Consider the following 19,943-nt stretch of genomic DNA (forward strand, 5'->3'; position numbering starts at 1 on the left):
GGAACATCCTCCCGAGAAGCATCAGCGCTTCCCCGCGCCTTCCCCAGTGGGGTGACCACAGAGGAGCCCACTGTGACAGCAAACCCACATCTTCACACCATCTTACCACGCAGGCACGCTGAAACTCAAGCCGGTTCCCTCTTCCGAAAAGCTGCTGGCTGTGCAATCTAACTCTATAAACAAAATTATGAGTGTTTTCCCTACTTACGACAAGTAAAACGTTGCCACGCCCTTGAAAATAATATTTCCAACCTAGTAATTGGTAAGAAGAAAATGAAACACTCCAATTTCCTGGTGCGGGCAGGACTCCTAAGGGAAGGGTTGTCATGTTCTTGGTCTATCTGCTTCCTAGCTTAAAAGACCTTATATGACAATTTTTAGCATAATTTATCATTTTAGTTTTGCACTAAAGCAGAAGGGCCTTCTCCGTATGATATGGAACAAAATTCTATCTTCAGTTAGTCTAAATTTATCCAATCTTTATTCTCAAGAAGAAAGAAGGAAGGAAGGGGGAAATATATGGATAAGCCCACAAATTAACAGATGGCTTGAATGTTTTAGTTTTAAAAACTAACATGGCTGCCCTGGCCTGTTGCTCAGTGGTTAGAGCACCGGCCCTCAGACTGAAGGGTGGTGGGTTCAGTTTTGGTCAAAGGCACATACTTCAGTTGCAGGCTTGATCCCTGGCCCTGGCCTGGGGCACGTGTGGGAGGCAACCAATTGGTGTGTCTCTCTCACATCGATGTTTCTCTCTGTGTCTCTCCTGCTCCCTTCCCCTGTCTCAAAAAAAAAAAAAATCAATGACAAAATATCATTGCATGGCTGGCCCTGTAATTCCTCTGGGGTCACATGTCCTTGCCAAAGGTGAGTTGACACATTGCGGACCGATCACGAGAATTCTCACTTCACATTACCCAGCATTTTACAAAGTATCATACTTTAAAAAGATATTAGCTTATAAGAACATGTAATAAATAATTTCAAAATGTAATGGGTGTTTCATTTTAAAGCGTGCCTTTAACATTTATGTAAACGTTTTTTGTACTCGTTCAATAGAGAGTTACCTGGCCACTGGGTAAAGCTAACAATGAAACCACTGGTCCGCCATGGGTTAACTAGGTTGCGGAGATAGTGGTGCTGCTGAGAATACATTTTCAGCTTGGCCAAGATGTAACCTGTTACCAGTTCCGTTCCAGGGGCTCCGACCACAGCCAGCCTAGCTGCCAGTTTACAACCAAGACCCCCGGGGGCAGGGGGCGCTCAGCGGAGAGGGTAAGTGAAGGCAGGCCGGTGTGATTGGCCCGAAGGCCAGAGAGCCAAAGCTCTCCTCCTGTGGTGGGGGCGACCTTGGAAAGTCACCTGGTTTCCTGAGGAAATGCTGCCTGGAGTGCCTCCCCACCCACGCTCCAAGTCTGCGGTGGAACCAGAAGGTTGTGTAAGAGCGTTTTCACTTACGCACTGTGTGCGGGTGCAGAGAATGGTAGCGGGGCGCAGGCACAAATCTCCACCCCCACTGACAAGGTTCACGCGTGTTCGGTGGGTGAGAAGCATTTACCCAGGTAGTGCCTGCACACGGAGGCTATTATGACACTCAGCTAAAGGCAGGAAAGGAACCCGCTGTCCTAGCTGACGTTGATGGCAATACATTCCCTGTCAGCGCCGACTCCCAAAATAACCTCCACACACACTCCTCCCTGGACAGGATTCCCACTGACCAGGTTGGCGTGGAGACCCTGATGTGTGAAGGTCTGGCTTTAATGAGCAATTGCTATCTCATTCTTTCCCCCTCTGGGTCGATACCAGAGCCACCTATGTATTCAAGTCTTCCTCCTGCAATATACACTGAGTGGCCAGATTATTATGATCTCTGAATGCATAATAATCTGGCCACTCAGTGTGTATATAAATATATATATATATTAGAGGCCCAGTGCATGAATTCGTGCATGTGTGGGGTCTGGCAAGCCTGGCCAAGGGGAGGGGACATGGGCGGTTGGCCGGCCTGCCTGCTGGTCGAACTCCTGGTCGAGGGGACAATTTGCATATTAGCCTTTTATTATATAGGATATACACTGAGTGGCCAGATTATTATGCATTCAGAGATCATAATAATCTGGCCACTCAGTGTACATCCTTAGAGTGTTCCCAGCCAGCGGCGCAAAGGACATGGCCCACTGTAATATGTTTCATCCACTGCTATTTTTACTTCTCTCTGTTTGCTTCAAATACGGGGCAAAAAAATGAGAAAAAAGGGCCAAGAGACCCAGATGGAGACCAGAGTCCTTTGACTTTTCGCCTCGAAAGCACTGTGGGTCTGCGGTGCTCACGGCAGCACACGGGGTTCCGGCACGTCGGGCAGGCGGCCCTGGGCCTCGGGAAAGATGCCGAGCTCCTGGCCTGGGAATCGCAGCCCACCTTAAAGATCCATCCTTCAGGGAGGCCATTCCCACAGCCAGACGCAGTTGTGAAGATTTTATTTCTCTTTTAAATATATGTGTATTGATTTCAGAGAAGAAGGAAGAGGGAGAGGGAGAGAGACAGAAACATCAAAGATGAGAGAGAATCATGGCTCAGCCACCTCCTGCACGCCCCACACTGGGAATCAAGCCCACAACCTGGGCACATGCACCGACCAGGAATCGAACCACGACCTCCTGATCCAACCACTGAGCTACGCCAGCCAGGCCAGCCCGTGAAGGTTTTAAACTGCACGTGTGTGGTACATGCTGCCTCTCAACGTTCCCAGTTGCCTTTTCCCTTTTCCAAGAGGCTTAGCTCAGGACAGGGAGCTCCCAGCTAGACTCCCACTGCGACTCGCGCAGAACTGGCACCTTAGGTCGCCGTGCAGACTAGAGCTTCACAAAGCCCTGCTCCCCGCCGCCCGCCGCACACGCACACGCACACGCACACGCACACGCACACGCAGCCTAGAAAAGCCGAGACTCTCCGCTGCAGGTGGTGGGCTCCTCTCTGTCACCGTCCCTCTCCGCAGCAGGACCAAGTCACGTCGCCGCTTTAGACAGATGCATGCACGAGCCCGCTGTAGCCTCTTTAGAAATTGCATTTCCTCCCCTTGCCGTCCATCCCCACCTTCCGGGCTCAGAAGTAGGACAGCCAGGCCCAGCTTTGCCAGAAGTGACCTTCTCTCTCGGACCCGGCAGTGAGCGCTCAGTCACTACCACCGTGGGTTCCTCCTTGCGCCAAGCTGATCTCTTACCTCCCACATGCAACCTCACCCACGCACGTCCCCGAACCACAGAGCAAGGAGAGAGCAAATGGACCCCAGGCAGCATCTGCCCACGTCAGGTCATTGGTACTGATAGGTCGGTCCATCACGCACCAAGGACGCCAAAGGGGAGATTTTTAGCACCTACTGGCTGATCTGGAGCCAAGGAGGGCGTGTGTACAGCGCTTGGGGAATATTGAGTTTTATTTCTTATTGAAAAAACCATGCTCAGATTAATAATAATGTATCTATCTGTCTATGAATCAGGCCCTTCTCAATCAATCTCTCCACCTACTTGACAGCAGAAAAATACATTTATAGTGTGTGTGCGTGTGTGTGTGTGTGTGTGTGTGTGTGTGTGTGTTGTACCCTCAAATCTACATCTGAGATAAACTGCTATGGTTTGGGTTTTATTCAAAACAACATTTCAGGTTATTCATTGTTAGCCATCATATCATTATATCAAAGCAAACTAAATCTATGTGCTCCAAGCAGCTCCCCACACCAACTAGAAATTTCGCAAGCCAAAAATCTGTGTCCCAAAAACATGGGCGCACCTAATTCAATACAATGCCACTGCCCTTGGCCCCACCGTTCGCTCAGAATAATAACTGCCTCTGAGCATTTGCGGCAGTGGCATCGGAGGGGATTCTTTTACTAAAATCAGGTGCAGCTCTGCCTTTCACCTCCAAAGACACAGCCTTTTGGAAACAAATGTATTGCCGCTCACCAAGTCAGGAGAAATCCATTCCCGATTTAGAAATCCAATTTCGCTGGGGTAAGCCTCCAAGCCCTGAGAGCAAGCCCGTCAGAGGCTTATTATTCATAAATCTTTCCCGGGGATTGGAATCCTCCCAGCAACCACTTCCCTCCCGTGTTTTTCTACTTCTCTGTGTCAATAAAAAATTTAACTCTTTGAGTCTCTCTGGATGCCCAAGTTTCAAGATACGGATCAAGATACCCAGCAAAATTGCTGTGGTGCGAAAAAAATCTTTTGACCATCTCCAAGCTGAAAGTGGGTGATGCAGAATCGAGAGTCAGAAGGTTGCGTCTATACCTAAGGATTCACCGCAGGAGAGGAGTTGCAACCGGAGCTGGGAACTCTTGTTTCGCTCAAGTAGGGCATTATGTCAAGAAAAAAAAATGAAATTCTTGGCCTAATCAGATAATGAAGGTGCTTTGTTCATAGGGGAATGAAAATCTCTGAGCCACCAATTTCCTAATTAAAAAATAATAATAACTCTATATAGGGTGTCCCCCAAAAATGTATACACACTTAACAGCTGCTAGCTCAACTGATGTTTCTTTCTTTACAGAGTGAACCCGTTGGAATGAATAATTATTCAAAGTGTGTAGACATTTTGGGGGGACACCCTGTATTTCTGAAAAACCTGTCTCCAAGCCACAAAGGACATGAAGAACATCTGAGCTTGCTGGGTCGTGTATTCAGAGGTTGGAAAGTGAAAAGGCATTCTGGAACAGGGTGGGTAAACGTCATATTTCACGTCAATAAATACCATGGCAACAAAAACAAGAGTCTAGCTTTCCAGCCAATGGCCCTCTTGAGATAATATTTAATATAACAAAATGCCAGCAGAGCCCAGGAGTTTCCTCTGGGGTTGTAATGGACCTGACGTGTGTCTTCTGCGACCCAAATTACAATCTCCAGGGCGCTCATAACGCGCTCCATCGTCCTCATGCTTTAAGTGTTAAAAGGAGACCTAAACTACATGTGTAATATCTGAAATAAGAACACTCCGCCTTGTCGATGACTAATGAAGTCTGGGACTAATTGACTACTTACGATCATCTGACTGCTATCCAAATCTCATAACATTTTAATGCTCCATGCTTCATAGTTCTATTCTCCTGGGTGCCTGCTCCTTCAACACAGGTAGGCAGCTTCATTCGTATTAGCAGAAAATATACATTAAGATAAAAGAGCTCTCTAGGTACCTGTGATAACAGGATGAAATAATCTGATTTTCGATGGAATGTATTATTAGGTTGACTCAGAAATTCCAAGATGATCTTCTCATATTATGAATTTAAGAATAAGACATTAAGCAACTTAGATTTTTAGAAAAATGTCTTTAGTTCACTTCCAGAAGTCTTTACCCCAGTCGTTGCAGGGTTGTTATTGACTTTTGCCTTCAAAGGCCATGTTCTTGCCATTCCTGGTCACATCCCAGCTCTGCCACGCCAAGCCTTAGTTCCTCATCCATAAAATATGATCATTCCTACAATTTTAAGGCCCACGTGGAGGCTGGAGTCCCAGGACGAAAATAATCCAGTCTCCACTACACACTTTTAGTTTCTATGAACGACCGCAGGGACACGCACAGCTCCTGTCCCTCCCCTGGGGCCAGCACTGTGCGGATTGGAAAACGTCCTTTAAGGAGTCAAGCACTTCACAGTTTTCAAAGCACTTATCTCATTTGATCTTATTTTATCCTCAGAACAACTGGGATGGTTCTCACCAACCCTAATGAAGAAAGCAGAGAACTCTATTTGCGTGGTAATTATCCTGTTGCCCAAAATGGGAGTCCTCCTTTGGGGAGGGAACTGTTCTTACCGCTGCATTCAGCTAGCTCGGCTTCCTCTGTAAAATCAGACCGTGTGCTACTGAGAATTGCTGAAATCCACTCTACACCGAAGCACAGACACCCAGAGTGAGCTGATTTCGGTGGAAGGCAGGATCCACACCTGCCATGTGCCCAGGGCTGCAAGTGGGAAAACAGTAGGTAGTGGACTACTCGTGTCGTCTTACCGTTTTCGCCAGACGTCTTGTCTTTTCCGTTGGTTGCGCCAGCACCTTGTCGCTAAAGGTATAAAGAAAAGAAAAGAAATCGTTATCAAATATATTCAGAATTATGTTGTCTCTCTTATCGTTTCAAGTATCTCTTTCATTATATCAAGTCTTATATTACTTTGGCTCATGTGGTTAAAGCAAGTCATATTACTTTGGCTCAGGTGGTTAAAGCAAGGTGCTCCTGAGACCAGGAAAGGATCGACCTAAGAAAGGCTCTACGGAAGTGGCACAGGCTGCCTCCCTTATTCATATCAAGAGACAGTAGATGAGAGACGGGCGTTGACAGAGCATAACCTCATTGAAAATATGAGGGGAACAGCCAAGTGTTTGTGCCAACTGTGAGAAGATCGGAGCTGTCACCTTCATCATTCCAACCACAGTGTTCAATCTCTTATTTAAATAAATTTTGGTCAACTAATTTATCAGGTTGATAGTGACACGTTCCCCTATTGTTGAGTTATTTTTCTGTCATCGTTTATGCCTCCTTCCCCCCGGCCAGTGCATTTTTATTTTACCAAGTTGACCAGAAGTATGAATATTTCATGGTTGGATTTTCATCTTTGAGCAAGATGGTCTGGGTATGAGGTCAGGGAGCTGAGTGAAATACACATGTAAACACATAAGCATGCTTCCTCAAAGCTTATTTAGCTACTGCTTTTTAAATAACATGATGGTCAGAATTGTAGGCCCTGGAGAGAGAAGTATTTGGTCAATCAAATTTTCTGGTAATTATCAGAAAATATGCTTTAAGTTGAAAAGGATTGAAGAGCCCTAACCGGTTTGGCTCAGTGGATAGAGCGTCGGCCTGCGGACTGAAGGGTCCCAGGTTCGATTCCAGTCAAGGGCATGTACCTGGGTTGCGGGAACATCCCCAGTAGGGGGCGTGCAGGAGGCAGCTGATCGATGTCTCTCTCTCATCGATGTTTCTAACTCTCTATCCCTCTCTCTTCCTCTCTGTAAAAAAATTAATAAAATATATTTTTAAAAAAAAAAAGAAAGAAAAGGATTGAAGAGATGTAAAGTCTCTAACTTTTAGGTGGAAAAAAAAATGAAGCCAGGTAGGGAGACTGACTTGTCTAAGGTTGCAGTCAAGACTGGAGACTGGACTTCCTGGCCCAGAGGTTCAGTGTGGTGCAGGAATTGTCACTGTTACGTAACTATCTGCATGGGACCTTGGAAAGAGAGGCAGGCACGGGGCAAGGAGAAAACCATATGGGTTACTCCTGCTAAGGGATAAAGGTGCCCTCAAAATTTATGTTTTGGTCCAAGACTTCAGCCTAAAAATAATATCAAGAAAATAATAATCAGTTAATCAGTTTCCATTAGTATTCCATGTTGTCATGAGAAAATCCCGGGTCCTTAGTCAACCTTGAATGAGAAATGTTGCTTTGGGGTTCTGATTAGTGTAAATAAATAGGGTGAATAATAAACACTCGTGTTAATGAAGTTAACCATCCTGTGTATTCATATTGCCTTTGTAGATGACAACCCAAGAGAGGCAACATCAAGTCTCCTGTTTATTACCACGTCTACCACACGCACATGCACACCCCACACCAGTCAATGTGAAGTGCAAATGCCCACCCAGGTCAGGGGGTGCCCTGTCTCATTCTGAGAGGGAAAAACCACCTCTCTCTGGCAGGAAGTGGAAGGAAAGGTGACAAGTTGGAAAGTTTACATACATGTGGGTCCCTTCTTCATATTTTAGAACACCTTACATGTTCAGAATGCTGGGTCTCTCCCATGTTCCTATGGAGGGAGAAGGTTGCAGGTCTTAGCTAAACATCATTTGTTCTTCAACACACTCCACTGAGGTCCCCATATTGTGGCATCATTATCTAAACCTGTAATGTTCAGCCTCTTCATTTAAACCAAATCACACATTTCTGAAAGATAGATTTGCAAGTGAAAATGCCCCTTTCTTCTTGCCTGGGTTTATTCTGATGGCTTCCCTTTCACACACAGAGGATGTGGTAAGATCACTGCACTGGATGGAAATCTCATCACCATTGTGGAGGCCCGGCAGCTGTCTGGGTGTTCAGACCCTCCCTGTCCCCGCATTATGCATAGATGGCTCATTAAAACAAATCAAATTCCACGAAATAAAAAGAGAGTGTTCTAGAGCTGAATAAAGTCAAATTAAATGGCTTACAAATGCAAAACAGGTGCACACTCAACCCCACTGTCTTTTAACTACCTTAAACATTGACACCTTTCAAATGTCATGAATACTTCATTTCATAAAAGATCACCTTTTAGAACCCAAATGATGTGCACACGGGGGACAAAAAGGAGTTTTTTTTCCAGGATTCCTAAGACAGGGTTTTGTGTCAGGTCTCGTCTGATGGAGGCAAAATGCAGCTGATACATGTCATAGGGAGATGGTGTCTGGGATCAGAAAATGATCCTGACAAAAAAAACCTAGTCATTGAAAGCACCTTTTTTCAGAATTCTTTGAGACCTAGGGACATTTTTAAGACAAGGCTGAGAGCAGTGAGGTAATTGTCCAAGAGCTTTTCTGTTAACGGGCTCTCAGTGGTCATCACCCATGATTGTTTATCACCAGGTGAGGAGGCTGAAATTCCCCGGTAAATGAGGAGAGTGCAAGTCAGGCTGGTGAACAGAAGTAGCCACACCTCAAGAATATCACTATTCTAATTGGACTAATAAATAAGATGGCATGTTAAAGGGGAGGGGCATGATGGGCTGTCTTCGGGGCAAACCCCGGTGTGAGATTCTAGATGTCTGGCTGTTTTCTAGGAACTTCAGAAGTGATCCAGTAATAACCTGACCACCACCATCGTCATCCAGTTTACACACCAATCCAATGTAGTATGTTAGGGCATGCAGAAGGCGGGGAGCTTCTCTCTGACCAAACATGTGGTCGCCATCACCAGGTTAAAGCCAATGTGTGGCACATACTGTCCAAATGACCTAGAGGACCAGGCACACATGTAGAAGAGCTTGCTGCATGTGGCATTCAACACCTTTTCATCAGCAGATTTGCCTCCATGTTTCAGCCTGATGTAGAGACCCCATTGCCATGGCCTCTGAAAACAGCCGTGGTTGGGGGGGCAGGTGAAGGTGAAAAATCAGACCCAGTTTCAACACAGCAGAACCAGAGGTAGGAATCTCCTCATAATTCTGCTTCCAGAAGAATCTCACCACGATTCTTGTCGTCTGCCCCTTGTTGTGACACTTGACAGAGATGTTCTCATTCAGGTCCTGTCCTGGTCAACTCTAGCCCCACCCCAACACCGACTTCACGTTCATAAAGCAATCCTATGTGGGACCCTTGTGACACCTTGTCCCCCCCCCCACCCAGACCCAGCACTTCTTCCATGCTTGCCAAAGGGTCTAGAACAGTGGTCGGCAAACTGCGGCTCGCGAGCCACATGCAGCTCTTTGGCCCCTTGAGTGTGGCTCTTCCAAAAAATACCACGGCCTGGGCGAGTCTATGTTGAAGAAGTGGCGTTAGAAGAAGTTTAAGTTTAAAAAATTTGGCTCTCAAAAGAAATTTCAATCATTGTACTGTTGATATTTGGCTCTGTTGACTAATGAGTTTGCCGACCACTGGGCTAGAAGAATAGCAGTCCCTGCCTTCTTTGGCTGTCTGAAACCAGAGTCCCTGCTGCTCAAGCCAGCCCTGTGCCCATCCTCCTGAGTCACACTGGCACTCCCTCTTCCAACATCTCAAGACAGCATCCCTGTCCCCATTCCCAGGGCCTCTTTAAGGGATAAGGATCCTGTGTGAGGAAGTGAGTGCCACTCAGTTCACCCTCAGGATCACAAATAAGAAAACTCCTCTGGCACAGCTGGCATGGCTCAGTGGTTGAGCATCGAGCTATGAACCAGGAGGTCACGGCTCAATTCCAGGTCAGGGCACATGCCCAGGTTGTGGGCTCGTTCCCCCATTGTGGGTTGTGCAGGAGGCAGCCTATCAGTGATCCTTTCTCATCATTGATGTTTCTATCTCTCGCTCCCTCTCCCTTCCTCTCCCTTCCTCTCAGAAATCAATAAAAAATATTTTTTTTTAAAAGAAAGAAAGAAAGAAAGAAAGAAAGAAAGAAAGAAAGAAAGAAAGAAAGAAAGAAAGAAAGAAAACTCCTCGGCTCGTTAGAACACAGACATTTTCCTCCAAGCATTTTCCTCTTTTTATATTGTCCCCACTTCACCACTAGGAAATGGTAAATGCCCAACTAAGGACGTGACACAAGAAGTTAAAGTCACAGCCTTGCAGTCGTCCTCGTCTCCGACCCAGGCTATGGATCTGCTGAGGACAGCGAGGAAGCCTGAGGGACAGAGGCCGAACCACAGCGGAGAGGACATCTCTCAGACCCCCGCCCAGCAGCTCCCATCCCACATCCTTCCCCGGTGATGCTAACTAATAACCAGATAGGGTTTCAGGAATTCATAAACCCCAGTTAAAGGAGCCTAAACAGAGAGTGCGTATCTGATCGCTCCTCCTAATAACCTAGTAGGTGCCAAGGGTCTATAAAAAGGTGGGACTGGTATTAAAAGGTGTCATTTGGGGAGTCTTTTCGCCTGACAGTCTGTTGCAGCAAGAGCTACAGGAAATAACAAAGACTATGTCTTCCTTTCGCTTCCCAGAAAGCAGAGCCTGAGACAGATGCCATGGGTGCTACACACGGAAGAGGAGGCGCCAGGAAGGAGGGAGGAAGAGTGGGAAGGGGAAGAGAGAGGCGATGGAGGGTTCCTCATCCAGATGGCACTGCCAGGTGCATGCCACGCTGATCTTGTGCCCTCAGGGCAGGGCGATCTGTGCCTGAAGACCGACCCCAGCAGGAGGAAGGCGAGTGAGTTATCATCACCTGCCCCTGCTCTCCTGGTCCCAGACATGCGCCACAGCATCAGTTCCCAACGCTGCTACCCTGGGCAGCGTCTCAAACTCGGCATCTGCCCGGGAACAAGCAGGAAGCCCCGAGGCAGGAGGTGAGGGGTGGAGGCCCGCAGCGCGGAGTGGGCAGGAGGTGGCAGCTGTCCTCTCACACCTGCCTGAGCCTGGGGAGCCCACGCCGAGCAGGCCACCCACAGGGTCTGCACGGATCGGTCTGGTGAGAGGTGTGTGACTCAGCACATGATTTGGCTGGGTGACCCTTTTCAACCAAGTTGCAGAATCAGGGACAACCCCTTACATAAGATACTCCGCCTGAGGAACGGGCCACACCAGCCTTCGGTAAATAACTGACCTCGGATCCATTTCTCCCCAACCTTGAGCTTGGAGTGGCTATGGAGGCACGTCTGAGACTGCCATGCTGCATCCGGGGGCTGGTCTCACATCAGTAAGACCACGTCTCAGCGAAACAAATGAATAAGTAAAAACTATTGTAATAATCATGACCTGCGTGTCTTTCTCCACATGAACAACTATAAACCTACTCTTGCCCAGGCCCCGTATAAGGGGCACCAACAAACTCATTAATCAAGACAAATACCGCACAGGATCACTTACACGTGGAATATGGAAAAATAACTCAAACTCACAGAAACTGAGAGTAGAACGGTGGTTGCCAGGGCTAGGGGTGGGGGACACACAGAGGGATGGGTGGAAGGTCTAAGATGAATAAGGTCTGAAGATCTAAGTCGAACATGATGGCAACAGTTGACTGCACTCTTGTATAACTGAAAGGTGGCAGGACAGTGGAACTCAGGTTCCCACACAGAAAAAGGTACATATGCCAGGTGATGGGCGTGGTCATTAACTCGAAGGTGGAATCTTCCACGGGGTAGACATACCTCAGATCTTCATGGCGCCCTCCTTACATGTGTTACAATTTTGTCAATTACACCTCAATAAGCTGGAAAGATAATATTTTAATTCAATATTTTAGAAAAATCAAAAGTACTGCAAAAGGCATGATAAGCACCCGAGCCCATTTGGCTCATTGGATAGAGCTGGCCTATGGACGGAAGGGTCCCTGGTTCGATTCCGGTCAAGGGCATGTACCTCTGTGGCAGGCCCCTCCCCGGCTCAGGCCCTGGTTGGGACTCGTGCAGGAGGCAACCAATTGATGTGTTTCTCTCACATCGATGTTTCTCTCTTTCCTTCCCTCTTCCACTCTCTCTAAAATCAATGGAAAAATATCCTCGGGTGAGGATTAAAAAAAAAAAAGTCGTGATAAGCAAATATTGACATTTTACGTAAGACAGGGGCATCTGTATTGGTGGATATTTCCTTTGGCCTCGGGCTCCTGCTCGGCTCCCAGCTCTGTCACAGGTAAGTAAGAGATTTGAGAAGTGGGGAGATGTGGAGGCTCAGGAATTGTTCTAAGACAGCCTTTGGAACCTTTCTTCCGCAGCTTTCTCGTGGGCTGTGATTGCAGGTTATGAACTGGTACTGTCATCGGGAGAGTTTTGATGACATGATTTCCGGAATGCTGCGGTATTCATCTTTCGGATCATACCGCTGTGTATGATTTCATCTTCGGGATGAAACACAAGTTCCCAATGAAAAGGTATTTATTTTTTATTTCAGGAAGTTGAAGAGAATGAACATGAAATAAATTCCAGCAGGTTACACGTGGGGTAGAAAGGACAGTCCAAGAACATTTTCTGAATCTATCAGACCTATGGCATTTAAGTGGAAAAATCTGTGTTTACTCCAGGAACTGGGTTTGACATTAAATTTGGAGAGATCCAACTTGACTAGAAAGTCCATTTCAAAGCCCCTTAGGGTCGGGGAGCAAATTGCCTTCTGAAGCAGTAAGGCCCCCAGGTCACCCCAGGGCCCACCACTCTCACCCTTCTTTCCCCCGTCTCCCTGAGAGACTAGCTCATTTTGCCACCAAATATTGGAAAGAACTCTGTCTCTGCATTTGCTCTGGCCACACTGGACAAAAGACACAAGCCCCGTGGAGCCAGGTTCATGGGGGACAAAGAGCAAAGGGACGCTGGCAGCCTCTGGCTCATGGAGGCGTTTCTTTTCAGCCCTTTGTAAGGGACAGGCCCCTCCCAGTCCTGGGTCAGCCTCTCACAGGGGCAACACCAGGAAACCTCCCCAGTGAGAGGACTTTGGTCTCTCCCAGGCTGAGAAAGAAAAGGTTCTTCTCAAAAGCAGATTGTCAAAATTAGGTTTGACACCAACCTGCAGAACCATCAGGCAGTGAAGTCACGGCTCAGTGTCAGAGGCCCAGACTCAACCAGGGGTTAGGATGGGGTGGGGAGGTGACCTACTCCTGGACCAACTCTTTACTTTTGCTCCAAGGAGCCAGGTACTGTGCTGGGCCCTGAGGTCCCCGGGAGAAGGACACATTCTCTGACCGATAGGCTCAGAAGCTGGAGGGACAGGCAGAGACTAAACCAACCATCTCAACACTGCGGGTAAGAGCTGGATCCAAGATGGCTAAGATCAGGGGCATGGCTGAGGGGCCCCAATGCAGGTCAAGGGGGGCTTCCCACCTGCTGAGGAGTATGAGTGATAGGTCCCCACCAGCTGTGCATCGCTGGGGAAATCCCTCATCCAATCTTCCTTCCCTCCCTCTGAGGGCAGATCCTAACCTCTGGGTCCTACTGGCCACATGCAGGAGGTGTGCACTCCCCACCTGTCCATCCGAGACACTGTTATCCACAGGAGGCATTATTTGCTGACATCAAGTTGATGGCATCCTGGCCAGTGTGGCTCAGTTGGTTGGAGCGACATCCAAAGGGTCGTGGTTTCGGTTCCTGACCAGGGCACATACCCAGGGTGTACGTTTGGTCCCCCGGTTGGGTGCATACGGGAGGCAACCAATCAACGTTTCTCTCTTTCTCTCTCGCTCTCCCTTCCTCGCTCTCTCAGATCAATTTAAAGGAGAGAGAGAGAAGGGAGAGGGCTTGTTTGAAGGTGCTTTTTCGCGTTTTGCCCTCTGTCTTCAACCTCTGGCCTCCCTTGGGCTCTGTCTGCCAAGCAGTTGCAGAGCCTTGGCAAAGAAGGAAGGAAAACGCCGTCTCGTCCCCTTGGTGGCTTACGCTCTTGTTAGCAAGTGCCACTCAGTGCCATCTCGCTCCTGGTGATGCATTTTTCCTTCAGTAATTTCCCTCCACGGCGCTGCCTTCCTCCCATACTGTGCACCCTGACGTCCGCATTGCTAATGCCCTCGCGGCTCCAGCGCCCCGGGATAGCAGCATCCTGACCAGCGGGCCCTCAGGCCCTCAGTCGGCTCATTAATAGGAGGCAGAACAGGAAGCCACGTGCAGCTGGTTCCCACATTGCAAACCCTTTGAAAAATCCGCACCCCGCCCAGGAGAGGCATCCGATGGAGACAGGCCCCACGGACCTCAGCACATCCTCCTCCGCGGTTTCTCTGCTTTCTTTCCATCGCCGTGTTTATCAAGAAGCGAGAGGTGTGCTTCTACGGTTTGATAGTTCATGTTTTATGGACAAAGGCTCACGGGTCTCTTAGAAGAAATATCAGCCTTTCAGTGAACGGAGGAGTGAAACCACGGCGAATGCGCAGTGAAACGGACAGACGGCTGGGCGGCCCGTGGGTCGCCGATGACCGCGCAGGGCCAGTGGGTCAGGAAGCCAGCGGTTTCTTGGAAACATTAAAGCCACGTCATAAAGGCCTCTCCCAAATAGGGGCCCCTGACGTTTTCTGAAAAGCAGAGGAGACTTCCATGCCAACATTTCATGACAAGGACAGCTCAGATTTGACTTCTTGCCTCAGCGATTTTCAAATTGTCTATAACCCTCCTGGTAGCATTCCGAAAACTGGGCATTCAAAAAGACACTCATTTAATCCCTGAAGGTGTAGACACGAATGTCAGAAGAGAACCTTAGCTGCGGTTTCTATTTTACATATAATTTTTTTTATTTATTTCAGAGAGGAAGGAAGAGGGAGAGGGAGAGAAATGTCAGTGATGAGAGAGAATCATGGGTCAGCTGCCTCCTGCACGCCTCACAGTAGGGATCAAGGCCACAACCAGAGCATGTGCCCTTGACAGGGAATCGAACCGTGACCTCGTGGTCCATAGGTCCACGCTCAACCACCGAGTCACACTGGCTGGGCTTTTTTTTTTTTTTTTTCTTTAATGTTCGTTTTAAAAGAATGATGGGGCTCTTCCATGAAAAAAGCATCACCCTGTCTGATCCTCCCTAAGCCCTCCTCGCTCAGGCTCCCGCCTCTGTAAGCCCCGGAGGCTGGACCTCCACCCCGAACACTCCGCTCGCCCCGTGCTGCATCCTGACCTTTAGGGGAACAGAAATAAGCAGCTTCGCTGTCATTTTGGGAGACCATTTAGGACAAGGCCCCTCGTGTTTGGGGATTTTGTTTCTTGTCTTTCAATTTATATTTTGCCTTACAGCCTTATTTTTTTAAATGAGTATTTTCTACCTTTAAATTTTCCTTTGGGCCAATATGCTTCTTAAATCACACTGTTTTCTAGTTACAAAAGGAGGATCTGGTCATTATGAACATTTTGGAAATAGATGTGCCAGGAGGAAACCAAAAATCTACATCTAGCTCACCCAGTCAGAGTTCACCCAGGGTGACAGCCCTCGGGGTGCAGAGCACAGTCAAAGGGACGGACCCCTGGGCCCTGGATCACCCTGGGGGCTGTGTGGCCAGCAACGCCTCGCCACAGCCCTGTCCCCAGACCCGGAGCCGGCGGTGAAGGCGAGCGTCAGCTCAGGGAGCCGGGCAGGAGCCCATGTCAAGACCAGCGCGGAGGCCACTGTGTGAAGCTGAGGCTCCCCCCTGCTCGCCAGATGCCGTCCCTGCTGCTTGAGACGGGGAGTGACTCACAGGGACAAGGACAGGAGGTGCCGCCACCTCCGTCATGTTCCTACGTGGCGGCGGCTGCCGCTCTGGGCACGGTCTGGACGCTGTTGCAATGTGATTTCATTGATTTGCAGGCCTGTGGGAGCATGCTGCCCTCGTGACGGTGTGAACACCTTGCCTCGGGGGTGGGGTTGATTGCACTTTAGGGTGTGATGGCGAAGAATGCAGATTCTGGGGCTAAGGGTGGAGGGAAGGGCTGGCTCTAAAGAGACACAAAAGAGCCCTAACCGGTTTGGCTCAGTGGATAGAGTGTCCGCCTCCAGACTGAAGGGTCCCAGGTTCGATTCCGGTCAAGGGCATGTACCTTGGTTGCAGGCACATCCCCAGTAGGGGGTGTGCAAGAGGCAGCTGATCGATGTTTCTCTCCCATCCATGTTTCTAACTCTCTATCCCTCTTCCTTCCTCTCTGTAACAAATCAATAAAATATATTTTAAAAAAAGAGAGAGAGACACAAAAGAGCTTTTTGGGTGATACAACAATCTGTTTCCCAATTGTGAGACTGTAAATGTGTGTACACTCATCAACTATGCAACTAAAAACGGTAACGTTTACCATATATAAATTACACCTCCATAAACCTGACCCAAAAAAGAAAAGAAAGAGCGTCCTGGAATCCAATGGTCCAGGCTGTCCCAGCCCCATGACTTAGCAGCTGTGTGACCCTGTGCTGGTCACTTGACTTCTCTGAGCCTCAGTTTCTGCTTCTATAAGTGGGAATATCAATACACCTACCTCGTCAGGTTGTGAGAATTAAATGAGATAAAAACCAGTCCCATGGCATGGATCTGCCAAAAGGAATCTGACTGCCAAGTAATGCTGAGAGAGGCTTGGAAAGAGGCCCACCCCTTCTCCTCCATCGTGCTCCCTTGTAGTGAGTCGGGGTGACGAAGGCACATTGGGCTCAGCAGTCTGAAGACAGGAGGAACCCAGACCCGTGGCCGAATGACAGTAAACAGTGATTCCACTGCTCACGCCTTTCCTTCTTTGCCTGCTCAGTTTCTCCTCCGTGAGGGCTGAAATTCAATTCAATTCAATTCAATGTGTATCTCACATGGCTATTAGGAGAATCCCAAGGGAGAATATTCGTATGTGTCATCACTTTTTTCATAAGGGGATCAGCCGCTACCTCTTTGCTATTAAGTGATTGATTTCAGTTGAGGTGTCCTGGGCCTCTGATCCTGGCACGGATGTATTTCACGTGTTTGGTACCAACCGCGGCTTGCGTTTTTCTAGAAAGAGAAGATGCAGGAGGAGGGTGGGATGATTGCCAAAGGGGGAACGCGGAAGGGAGCTGGGAGAACGTAGCGGCCCCGGTACAGTGTGTGTGCGTCTTACTCAACCGGCAGATTCTCCAAAGAAACGCTTCTCCGTCCAGTGCACTTCCTTTTCTGCCCTTCCTTGGATTACCCTCGGAATAAAGGCTGCTGGGGTAAAGGCCAGGTGCTTTCTAGAACGGCTGCTATGACTGAACGAGAGACAATCGGCTCTGAGACAAAGACAGATACCCACTGTCCATCCCTCCTCCCTGCGCACACAGAAGTGCCAGATTCGGGCAGGGCAGGGAAGGACGGGAGAGGTTTGCCTTCTCTCTCCATCCCGAGAGGTTATGGCTGACCAGCCAAATGCCAAGGGCAAAGGAGCCAGAGGACTGTCAGTGAAAGATAAATGTAAAGGCAGAACCCGAGACGTGCCAATTAATGACCTCATTTAAGGACAAATGTGCCTCACACGGATGGGGAGAGAGGGGGTGGCCACTTTTCCAGACTGAATGAAGCCCATACTGTATCATCGTGAAAACACTGACCCTGCCTGTCCCGCTGGAATCAGGGAATGTAAGGGGGAACTTTTCGATTTCAGAGAAGCTGACGTGAGATCAGAAAATCCACGCGTGGTTTCCCCAGATGAAGGACACTGGCCACAGAGAAAGACACAGCTTTGCTTTGCTTTCAAAAGTAACACCAGCATCCTGCCCCCTGTTCCTTCCCCGGTCAGGCCGGAAAGCACAGCGCTGGGTGTAATCGAATGAAGGCAAAGGGCGGCCCAAGACCACAGCATGAAACGCCCCGTGGCCGGGAGGACAGGCCCTGCCGGCCGCGCCACAGCCGCCATCCTGGCCATGGGATGGTCACTGGCCACGGCCACATGGCTCCACATGGGTGAGCCCACCACGATCTACTGAACGCAACTCCCTCACCGGGCCAGCAAAGTGATGAGCAGGAGAAGAACGGACACAGCAACACACCGCGAAACCAGAGAAGCCCCATTTAGGGCCGAGTGAACGGTGACGCTTCTGGGTTTGGCAAAGACATCTCCTTGTCTCTGCGCCAAACACCAGGCTCTGTCTCTGCGGGTGCCAACAGCCTAACACCTCTACCCTGGGCGGCGGATGCGGCAAGCACGCCAGTTTGATAGAGACAGAGCTTGAGACACAGAGAGGCTTAGTGACACCCCCAAGGACCCAGGGCTGCTACGTGGAGGGGGTGCAGTTTGGATCAGGGCAGACGGCACACTTGCCACTGGCTGGGGAGGTGGAAACCCCGACTTTGACAGCTCCCTCTGCCACCAACGGCAGACACTTTAGGCCTCAGTCCATCTGGTGGCACTGGGGGCAGGGGGGAATCATGCTTCCTGACCCTCCTCATTGTGCAAATCCACGACATCATGCCAAATTCTGTGCATGACAACGCATGGACCATAGCAGGAAAGAGATGGGGTGAACACACTTCACAAGATTGTCGGGGTTCCGCATCCACTCTGACACCAAACCTGCAGATGTGGGCGGCGCACCTGTGAGTTCACGGCCCCAGGGCCACGCAGACAGCTCTAGATCTGGGATCCCTCTGCCTGCGCGTCCTGGTCTGTGTTCCACACGTGTAACCGGCTCCAGGGCCTCTTGTCCGCACCATCCTCCCGTGACAGCTACAGCTCGGCCCTCGTGCCGACGTCCCGTGAGGAAGAGCAGACGTGCACTTGGCAGGCTGTGCTGCCCAGGGCCTCTCCCTCCGGGACGGCGCTCCAAGCTTCGGAGCTGCACGCTTTCTTTTTCGGTAATGAAGAGGCAGACAGGTGTATGCCCCACTCAACTACAACGAAAATTGCTTCGGGACTCGGCAGGAGCCTGAGGCTGTGCGCTCTTAGAAGCAAGGGGCATGCCTTGTCCTAAATCAGCTGTGGAGACACAGATTAGAAGTCGGGGATAAAAGCTGCATAGACCACGTGATCAGCTGCTCCCTGAGGGGGTGAAAATTCCAGCTACCTCGCCCTGAAGACAAAATGCACCATCGCATCCCACCACCATCATCACCAGCACCACCTACCAACTCAGTCCCACGGCTGTGTCTCCTTCAGAGCGGGTATTTGCTCCATATCTTATTTTAAAATCTCTCCAAAATCCAGAACATCATTTGCTGGAGAATAAACCCCGCTGTCCTTTGGTTAAAGGTTGCCTTCCAGGGGCGGGGCGACACTCACGCCACTGAGGGGTGTCCTGTCTGCATGTATTGACCCCGCTCTTCCTACGATAAGAGCCCTTTACTTCGCCAGCACAGAAATGTCTCTTTAACGGGACAAGCCTTAGACATCTGCCCTCTGTGTCCCCTGCCAGGCACACTCAGGACAGAAGGTGAAGACAGAGGTCACAGGACAAGACAGGCCACCAAAGCATTCCTCTGAGTGAAAACCAATGCTCTGTGAAGACGATTGGGATCGGAATTGGGGGGTTTCCACATGGGATTACAGTTTAGCATTTATGTGATCTTTAAAATATATATACTTTCCAGGGGTTCTGAATCAATTTTGTTACTCCATCCTCACAATAGGCCTGCAGGGTCAGCCAGCAGTACCTGGCTTCTTGTCCAAGCATCTGCTAGGTGAGCTCTCTATCTCTATATCTATCTATCTATCCATCCATCTATCCATCCACCCATCCATCTATCCATCCATTTACCCATCCATCCATCTATCCATCCATTCATTCACCCATCTATCCATATATCCATCCATCTATCCATCCATCTATCCATCCACCCATCCAACCATCCAACCATCTATCCATCCATTTATCTATCCATCCATCCACCCATCCATCCATCCATCCATCCACCCATCCACCCATCCATCCATTTA

General features: G+C 49.1%; 1 protein-coding gene across 2 annotated transcripts in view; it reads right to left on the reverse strand.

Moving 5' to 3' along the window:
- PCP4 (Purkinje cell protein 4) overlaps nt 1-19,943 on the reverse strand; it is a 53,663-nt gene that overhangs the window by 19,386 nt on the left and 14,334 nt on the right. For both annotated transcript variants that reach the window (XM_080655270.1, XM_080655269.1), the window contains exon 2: nt 5,997-6,048. In XM_080655270.1, coding sequence (XP_080511396.1) covers nt 5,997-6,048 — 52 coding nt within the window. The remainder of the gene's footprint in view (nt 1-5,996; nt 6,049-19,943) is intronic.

This window comes from Plecotus auritus (assembly GCF_963455305.1).
Source record: "Plecotus auritus genome assembly, chromosome: 2".
Classification (NCBI taxonomy): domain Eukaryota; kingdom Metazoa; phylum Chordata; class Mammalia; order Chiroptera; family Vespertilionidae; genus Plecotus; species Plecotus auritus.